Source organism: Pteropus vampyrus, unplaced genomic scaffold (assembly GCF_000151845.1).
Source record: "Pteropus vampyrus isolate Shadow unplaced genomic scaffold, Pvam_2.0 Scaffold221, whole genome shotgun sequence".
In the NCBI taxonomy this organism is placed as follows: Eukaryota; Metazoa; Chordata; class Mammalia; order Chiroptera; family Pteropodidae; genus Pteropus; species Pteropus vampyrus.
Window position 1 is genome coordinate 1912013 of NW_011889002.1, and position 9977 is coordinate 1921989.

General features: G+C 37.1%; 1 protein-coding gene across 1 annotated transcript in view; it reads left to right on the plus strand.

Annotated features, from left to right (window-relative positions):
- SYCP2L (synaptonemal complex protein 2 like) overlaps positions 1-9977 on the plus strand; it is an 81813-nt gene that overhangs the window by 59594 nt on the left and 12242 nt on the right. Inside the window, exons 26-30 of the mRNA XM_023538408.1 lie at positions 3616-3717; positions 4725-4831; positions 5705-5796; positions 7562-7661; positions 7763-7821. Of these exons, the coding sequence (XP_023394176.1) occupies positions 3616-3717; positions 4725-4831; positions 5705-5796; positions 7562-7661; positions 7763-7821 (460 nt within the window). The remainder of the gene's footprint in view (positions 1-3615; positions 3718-4724; positions 4832-5704; positions 5797-7561; positions 7662-7762; positions 7822-9977) is intronic.

Below are 9977 nucleotides of genomic sequence, written 5' to 3' on the forward strand. Positions count from 1 at the left end.
GGACTGAACAATTCAACAATGAAAATTGTCTTTAAATTTTCATATTCTCAGCATAGTAAACATTGGCAGAATAAACAAAGGAATTGGTATTGGGAAAGTGCCTCCACAGGAGGGTATTTTGGTAAAGAGAACCATATTTTTGCCCAGTGAAGGCTGTTGGCTTTATCATTCTAGGCCACAAGGTGTCGCTTCAGAGTAAGATTTTAAAATGCCTTAATTTAAGAGAACTTGGCTATTAACCATTGAATTGGTTCTGTGTAGCACTAAAAAACTATTTTATTGGAAGTATGAATAAATAAATGCAATATGGATACTAAATTTTGTTCACTACAACCTGTGCCCGATAGGCCACCCAAAATAAGGAATTTAGAAGCTCCTCAGATTGCAAGTCTTCAGTTTTCATGGAAATGAGGAAAGCTGGGTTCAAAAGCAAAAGCACACTCTTTCTGCAAGCTCTCAACAAATAAATGGAGTTAGCAGTAATTTGAGATTACTTTCAACCAGGGTGTGTTTACTGTTTGTATTTATTTTTGAGGTGCTTTAGTGTGTGGTTATAACCCCTTTAATGTCAAAAAGTCCCAATTAAAAGAGACATATAGTTGTCATGGAAACAAAACTGAGCCAACTGTATGGCTTAGGACCTGCAGCCTTTAATGAATGGACTGATTTCTCTGGAAGAGCTCGTTCTCTGTGCAGAGCCATTTCTTTGTTACAGGTTAAGTACTTTAAAGATTGCCTCTCAGAAAGGGTTCTAAGTGCCACACTATTTCCATGTCCCTGAAGTGGTCTATCTGGATGATACCTCGTTAGCAAGTTTATAAACTCCAAGCAACTTACACAGTATTCCTAGATGCCTCTCTCCCAGGAATGTAACTATTGTCTGTGTCAGCAGACACCCTACTTTACCACACGAGGTGCATAAACATGATAAATTGAAATTCAAGATCATGATTCAAGCTATTGCTACAAATATGTTGTCAGAAGAGAGAGAGAGAGAAAAAAAAAATCCAGACTGGGCCAGAACAGGCAGCAATGAAAGAAATGCAGTAGTTGTTCGCTGGAGCCTAATTTTGGGGCTAGCTAGAATCCTTTCTAAGTAGTTTCTCTGGGTTCTGACTGGGGTGTAAACACAATGTGAGGTTCAAGCATGAATGCTCTTTGTTTTGAGGCTTGAAGAGGATGATTCTGTACCTAGATGCTTTCCTTGATATTCAAAAATTACCCTTGAAACAATGTACCCGCCTAGGAAATATCCATCCATACTTTTCAAATAAATATGCCTACATCTAAGAACAATGGGAAGAAAGAGATAATGGTTTCTGTAAGTTACCTCTCAAAGTTGAGAGTATTTCTTATGCTTTTCGTTTTATTTTTTTCTGGAGAGGTTGGTTGTAGGCTTTTTCTTTTCCAAGTTTTTCAGTGTGAGAACGTGATCTCTAGTGAAAACTTCTCTAGTGAAGTTTTCAGTTTATGAAAATTCTATTACAGCAAACCAGCTAAGGTATCCCATGAAGTTCATCATTCATACGTGATCATTTCATTTATATATCTGGTATTAGTTTAGTACTTTCTGTTTTCGTATCATCCTTTTCTCTCAATTAGGTTTTTATTACATCTCTTGTTTTGTTTTGCTATTTTCTTTTTTTCCTTTTAATAGGAAATAATCTAATTTGACATTTAAACCTAGGTTATTCATTTTTAAAAATAATGTATCTTTTATTTTACCATAGAACATGAATTATTTTGATGTTCTGTTCTCTGTTTTGTGTAATTTCAATGGCAAAATTCATTTTCTTTTCCTTCTGTCACCTTGAAGTTTATGACTGTGGTGCAATTTCTGAAAATTAGTATATTTACAGTTCCTCCCAAAAGGTAGTTTTAGCAGATTTTAAAAAGCTAAACTTTATTAATTTCTATTTATTATTTATGTAGCAGATATTTGGGTCGCTAAAGTTTTTAATATTCCCCTTTCTCTAGCCTCCCTGTTAGTATTAGAATTAAAATAGATGTTATCTACTTTACCAAGATCCTCTTCTAAGATGTATCTTATATCTTATTTCATAGAAGTTGGGATATTCTGCAGCATTCATTCATTCATTCATTCATTCATTCTACAAATGTCTGTTATGTGCAAAGTACTTTCCTATGTTGTTAGCTATTCTAGAGAACAAAACAGACAAAGGCCTGCCCTCACTAGAGCTTCCCTCCTAATGAGGAAGAAAAGTAAAACATGTAGCATGTTACATTGTGATAAAGTCTAAAACCAAATCAGGGAAGGAGAATCTAAAAGTTGGGAGGTGGAATGGAAATTTGAATTTGGATAGGCACAGGAAATCTTAGTGCAGATGAGGTGGTGGGCGGGGTGGGGAAGGGACTCAAGTCAGAGAAGCAGCAAATGCAAAGGGCTGTAGGTGAGAATATACCTGGGTGTCTGAGGAACTGCAAAGAGACCAGCGTAGTGGAGCAGAGTGAAGGAGAAACTTGCCTCTTTGTTTCTCTACTCTCTGTCCACCATATTGCACAACTCCTTGCACGTAGTGACATTCAAATATTTATTAGGTGAATTAATGAAATTAGATTCCAGAACTGTCAGAGGGAAAATCAATAGTGATTAGCTGGATATGTGAGGAGAGGGGGGAAAAGCCAGATGACTTCATGGCTGAATGTGTGTGTAGGGACTAAGTGTATGGTGGGGGAACAAAGAGTGGTTTGGGGGTGGTAGAATGGGTTCAAGGTGGAGATGCTGAGTAGGCAAGTTTGCTTCTTAAGAGAGCTCAGGCAGGAGAGGCTTGGGAGATGATAGTTGAAGGTATGGTATTGATGAGATCCTCCAGGGGCCTGGCTTGGGAACGTAGGTGTGGACAGGGTCCTGGCGTGGGGATGCAGAAAGTGGTATGGATAAATGCTACAGGTGTGACGTCAGGCCTTGGTGATGGAAGGGAAATTAATGGTAAAGAAAAGCAAGAGTCAGGCCAAATGCTAGTGCTGTATTGACAAATGGTGGTGCCATTGATTAAGATTAGGACAGCCCGAAGGGAGTGAGGACATGTTTGAGTTGAAAGTGAATATCAGAATAGAAAATATTTAGTAAATGCTGAATTGGAAAGAGAATCCGTATTTAAATCTCATAAGCTGAGGCGCTCAAATTCACTTGACCTAGTGAGGAGCCAAAATGATCTCATTAATAATGTAGCCTAAAGCTCCAGTGTAACCAGCAGATGGCATACTCCACGAAGTGATCTGAGGAACTGCTAAAGGCCCACCCACATGCCTGGAAACCACCCTACCTTGCCAGTTAGCCTGGAGCCCTGGAAGTGTTTTTGATGGCCAGCCATTACTGCTTTTCGTTTGAGTCAGTCTGTATTTTGCTAAGCAGAGTGTTCCTAAATGTTACGGAGCTCATCAAAGGGAGGCTATTGCTGTGAGTCTTCTTTTAGGCATCAGTAGACTTTAGTGCTTTGATACTTGTCCAGCATGCCAAAGGTAAGTGATTAATAACAGGCAGGGAACTTGCTGCTCACCCAGGTTAAGTATTAATTGGCTAAAAGAGAACAAGATAAACTTGGGACAAAAGAAATGTATGTGTGGTTATTAATGTGCTGTGCTTGCCTTTAGACATATCAGATGGTAGTTTTGCTAAGTGGAAACAGTCAAAATTGGAAGAAGGTGATGTTCCAGGACCCCTTTCCTCAGTGAGAGATGAAGCAGATTTGGCAGGTAACATGCACCCAGCCAGCCCGTCAAAGAAGAGTGTGATAAAAATGTAAGCACTGAATGTACCAACATGAATTACAAGGGAGTTGCAGTTTGAAGATCATAGCAGTTACAGAACCCTTAAAATTAAGCATCCTGTCCTTTCAGAGACAAATAAATTGTTGCACGAATGACAGATAAAAGCAAGCACATCTCCTTCTAGTCATTTGATTTCTGCCTCTTAACTCATCTTTATGGCAATTTTCAGGGCCTAAGGGGTTCCTAAACTTATAGGTCTCTGCTTTAGTTGATAGTTATTAACTGAATTTTTGTGTTGGAAATATCCACTGAAGGAGAATGATCTGAAATGTGGGGTTGACCTTCTGGATGAGTGACGTCTCTATATTTTGAAGCAAGAGACTCCAAGAAAGCAAATTTGGAAGCCCAAAGGTACTAGGGGGTGATGGTTAAGAGCCAGGCAGCCTGGGTTCCAATCCTGAAGCAGTTGGTGTGAGCTTGAACAAGTTATCTGATCTCTTTGTTAAATGTGGATAACAGTGCCTACTTCACATGGTTTTTATGAAGATTAAATGAGTTGACACAGGCAAATCCCTTAGAACAGTGCCAGACCTCTTATGAGCCCTCTTAAAACTTCTGGCATCCAGAAGCTGTTATGCCAGCTTTGCCCCATCACGTCCTCCTTAAAACCTCTTATAACACCTCAGCCTCCTTCTTAGACATAATATCAGTCACTTTGATTTAAAGGACTGTGGAAGTTTGGATGAAATGGGCAGTTACCAGAGAGTGAGTTTGATGGGAAGCAGTATGAAGTGCCCGCTGTAAGGACTCTGGGCTTGAGTTGGCCTTGTCGCCACAACCTGAGTCAGCCCTGCTGCAGTCAGAGCCAGGCAGCCATGGGGCTTCATGGGTGGGCTTTGTGCTTCTGTCTGACTGTCTCTGGGCAGCTGATGGACCTACCACATGTTTTTCAAGCACTTTGTTTTACTTAACGTTCTATTTTTATTGTCCAGAAGGCATTTCTTCTCCATCCCTGGCAGTTGTGCCAGAGAACTTGAATAGTTCTGCTGTTATCACAACCTTCGAAAACTTCACTAGAGAACTGAAAAGAAAATATGAGGTAATGGTGCACTAACAATGAAAAGCTAGCTCATGATGAGCTTAAAGTAACAAGTTGATATTATTCATTAATACTGTTGTTAACCATTCATGTGTGAAGATATTCCTGAGTCTTTTGGAGAGGTAAATTTGTCTTAGCTGTAGTCACTGATTTTAGAGCCTCTATGAATCATGGTTTGTATTTATAAGGCAGCTACAATAGGACCAGAAGGACCTAAATGGAAATCGGACTCATGGTTTGGTTTCATTGATAGCATTCTCAGATAACTGAACTTCCAGGAAGCAATGCAAGACAAGGAAGAAGGGGGAAAGGAAACATGTAGATAAGAGGTGTCTGGGACAAAGATGGAGTTAGGTTGTGGGTGAGTGGTCAGCTAAGTGGCATATCTTTGTGACACTACAAATATAGTCTGTCCTAAAACTTTATCTGCCAGATGAACTTAAAAACCATTTCTGTCCCCTCCTCTTTTGTCCTATTTGTATATCTCTAGAGTTATTTATTAGCATATTTGTGAGAAATATCTTACCCTAATATATATTCATTTAACTAACTTGGAAGATCTCCAAAGTCTTATTTTCTACAATACCAACGTTAATTTATAATGGAAGTTTGTACATAATATTCAATATGTATATCAATAGTATAAACGTAAGTTTTTTTTAAATTTTAGCTTACTTTTTATTGGTACCTACACTGAGGAAATAACATGGGAGGTGTATAATGTGGTGCCTTGTCATAATTCTTTAGCAGTAATATTTGCTATGAATATTATGTACTGTCAACCAACATCTTTTTACTGTAAAACCTGCACTCAATTTACATAGTTGTGGTTAACCCAAATGTGATCATTTTGTTATTGTTGTTATGGTTTAGCTTAGGTACAAAAGGAGTGCACTTAATTCAGAATATGCAAAGCAAGCACCAGATTGCCTAATAAAACTTTTAAACCAGATACATCAGTGCAGGTAAGTATTGGCTTTCAAAACAAGTTCATAAAAGTGCGATTTCTCATGTTTGTCTCATGACCACAGTCGTGGTCATGAAGAATTGAAGGTTGGGTAGATTTGAGGTTTGATACATTGTTTAACCCTGCCAAGTGTCTGGTTTTCCATTCATAAGGTGAGGAGTTGAATTAAAGGCCCTTCTTAAGCCTTTTTATGGTCTAAAATACTGTTCTTAAAAAATCCATAATCCAATTGTGAAAAGCATGGATATATATGTAGAAAATGCTGGTTAAATGATATGTGGTATATACATACAGTGGGATATTATTCAGCCTTATGAAAGAATAAAATTCTGATATAAGCTAGAACACAGATAAACTTTGAGGACATTATGCTAAGTGAAATGGACAAAAGGACATGTATGATTCCTCTTACATGAGGTACCTAGAATAGGCAAATTCATAGAGATAGAAGGTAGTATAGAGGATAGTGGTAGTTGAGGGAGTAGAAAATGGGAAGTTATCATTTAATCAATACAGAGTTTCTGTTTGGGATGATGGAAGAATTCTGGAAATGGATAGTGGTGATGGATGTACAACATTGTGAATGTACTTAATGCTACCGAATTGTATACTTAAAATGGTTAATGGGTAAATCTTATATATATTTTGCCACAATAAAAAATATTACACACTCATGCACATATGTGCACACATACCCCTATGACCGTGTAGCAACAAGTCCAAGGGGCCAAGATTTTAGATATGAAAGACAAATGCAAGTGGGGAGATGGGTTTCTGTAGTGATTAGTGTTAATTCAGAGTGATTATAATGGAAGTGCTTCTAGAATGAGGTTTTAGAAACAAAGATTTGAATGGTATAGGGAAGATGAGAACAGAGATTTTTCCTGTTAAAGTGAATGGCCTGTAAATGCAGGAGGGGAAGAAAGTGACGGCAAGTTGGTTTTCTTAACTGAAATAGAAAGTTTCTTAGGGAAGAATACATAGTATGAATAGAAATTTGTAATTTTTTTCATACATTTATACATGCAATGCATACAATTCTCAAAACAAGTCCATGAAAAACTTTGGACTTGTGGAACTTTCATTATCTTTTAGATGGCATACATTGATCCATTTTTTCATTCAGAAAATGAACACCGAGCAGTGCTAGGTGCTAGGTCTTGTGCTACCTGCAGGAGTGCCATGAGAACAAGCTCTATAAGCATCTTGTCTTCATGGAATTTTTAGCATAATTGAGAAGACACAAAGCAAGTGAACAAATAAACACTTTACATGGTGATTTGGCACAGGATAGTGACTGTTAGAAATTTCAGAGCTAAAACAGAAGTGGGAAAAAAATTTGTTAGCCACTTTTAGCTTTCAGAGCTAGCTTAAGGCAAGAGAAAGATGAGGAAGGGAAAGGTAAGAAGCAATGGGGAACCATGGTTGGTGGTATAGTGGCTTCCAGCCCACTATACCAGGTCTGGCATTGGTCCTCTTTTCCCTCTAGTCATCTCTCCTTTGCTCTTCAGAGTATGATTCGAAATACTTGAAGCTTCCTTTGGGCTTCTGTTGGAAGGCTAAATCAAAGTTTGCACAGTTAAGTTTCAGAGGGGTGAGGATGAGCAGGCAGTGAGGGGAGGGATAAGAAGAGAGACATGTATTCTTAAAAAAAGAAATATCTGTATAGAAAATATGAAGTATTTTTGCAATAAGAGATTTAAGAGTGTCTTTTGTCACATCCAAGCAGTCCCAATGAAATTTGTTGTTTTTACTTTTATTAGACTTAATAAACTAGAGCAGTTTAACAATTTTGTTCTTCAAGAGCTGAGCAATCTTGAGAAGAATATTCTGGCTCTGAAATACCTTGAGAGGGATGTTATGGTAAGTTCTTTTTGTTTAGAATATTTTCTGTGACTTAAGAGAATCTGTTCTAGGGTAGAATAACTGCTTACTACTTAAATACACCTTTTGTTCAATTTTAGGAATTTTGGGAGAAACAATCTGATGATCTGAAATCATTCTGTGATCTGCAAGTGCTGAGGTATTTCTTTTTAAATAAATATTCTTTCTAGAAGTATCTTAGTTGAAAAATAAAGTACTGCTTTAGCTAGAGTGTGGGTGGTTGACGTTCATAAAACCTCATGTTAGTAGCTAAATAGTTGCTTTTTAAAAAAAAAAAAACAGGAACTTCTTTGGCACCCCCTGAGCATTGAGTGTGGCTAAGGATATCAACCTAGAAGTGTAAATTTTGAAAAGTGTAAATAGGATCATCCAGATTTCAGTATTTTTGATCCAAATTGTTTTATTTTTAAGCAGTATTTTTAGATATTGAAATGAGTAGATTTTGAGCAAAATATTTAGATTTCTGAGTAAACAGTTGATTTTCAGTTATGTGCTGAATTATGTTCTTGATAGACTATATTGTATATATTTTACATGTATATATTTTAAATATATGAGTATATATTAAACAACAGGTGGGGTTATCCTACCTCACATTCTTTTCACTGTGATTACTCAGTGTACATTCTGAGGCTGCTACTTCAATCCATCTGGAATGTTGTTCCATTTTCTGGAGTGTAAGGAATAGAATAATGGAGAGGGGGGCCCTTCATTCCTCTGCTTTTGCTCTGAGAGAAATTCTAATGTTTTCTTCCTGCTTAAACAATCAAAGGAATCCCTGTATAAATCTGCAATGATTAAAGCTTTATCTACTGGTTGAGAATCAGCTTCTGTCACAGAAATCTAGTCACATGGTTTTAGGAAGGATATTATTCTGATTATACCATGTATTTCAAAGAACAGCAACACTTTTGATATTTGAGTTGTCCATCCTCTGTTATTCCATTTAACACGATTAATAATAATGACAGTATGGACCACAGATTTTCAAAATTCTTTCACACACACAGATCTCCCTCCATCTACCATTATACATCATTAAAGGGGGTATGCTTTTAAACCTCTTCACTGGATGTTCCAGATTATAAATGGTTCTCAAACTTCTTGGAATTAGAACCTCTTAACACTTAAAAAATTTATTGAAAGTCCCCAAAGAACTTTTCCTTTATGAGTTCTATCCATACAAATTTTCCATATTAAAAGTTGAAACTGAGATTTAGAACATATGTTTATTTTAAAATAACATATAAATATGTACGTATTGATATAAGTAACATTTTTTACAAAATATAACCAGAGTTTTCAAAACAAATATGTGAGAAGAGTAGAATTGTTTTGTTTTTGCAAATCTCTTTAATGTCTGGCTTCATAGAAGACAGCTGCATTCTCATATCTGCTTCTGAATTCAATCTGTTGTGATATCACATGTCATGTAGCCTCTGAAAAACTCAACTGTGTATTTGTGAGAAGGTAAGGATTTAAAAAGCAAATAACGTCTTAGAATTGTTACCATTTACCAAAATAAATTTGGACCCCACAGAACCTTTGGAAGCTTAGTTTCCTTAGGAGTCCCCAAGAAAAAGGATTCCAAAGACTCACACTTTGAGAACTGCTAATATGAAGCAACATTATAACAAGCCTCAGAGAACATTATACCCCCTAGTCTTCTGAAATCTGGAGACTTCACTTATTTTGACTGAAACCCAGATTTTAGACAACTGTCTCTTCAGTTCATACAGATTACATTGTAGGATATTAATTATCATTACATTCATCTTCCGTGCTAACAGGCCCCTGTGCATTTAGAATACCTCAAAGAACAAAAATTACTTCTAACTATACATCTCTCAGGGTTTTGCATTTGCTCTCCTCTCTTCTGAATACCTAAGGAAACCACCCTGTGGCTTGCTGATGAGAGATGATGGTGATACTCTTAGCTCACACTGCATACTTACTGGGTACCAGGCTCTGGGCTAAGCACTTGAAGTTCCTGTGAGACTTAAAGAGGTTAATTAACTTGGTTGAGATCCAGTATCTGAATCTGGTTGGTATCCAGTGTTTGTCCTTTTGTCATATTTGCACATTGTTTGGCTTTACATATTTTTCTAGGGAGGTAAGAAGGACATTCCTCAGACTAGATTATTTCAGCCCCTAGCACAGTGCTACAGAGAGATGGGGATTCAATGATTTGAATGGTGGTCATGAAATACTTCTGTATATGTTGTGACAATGCTTAAAATGGAATCAAGTAAAACATTAACCTCTTATGTTGATATCTTGGATTGGCCATTGACC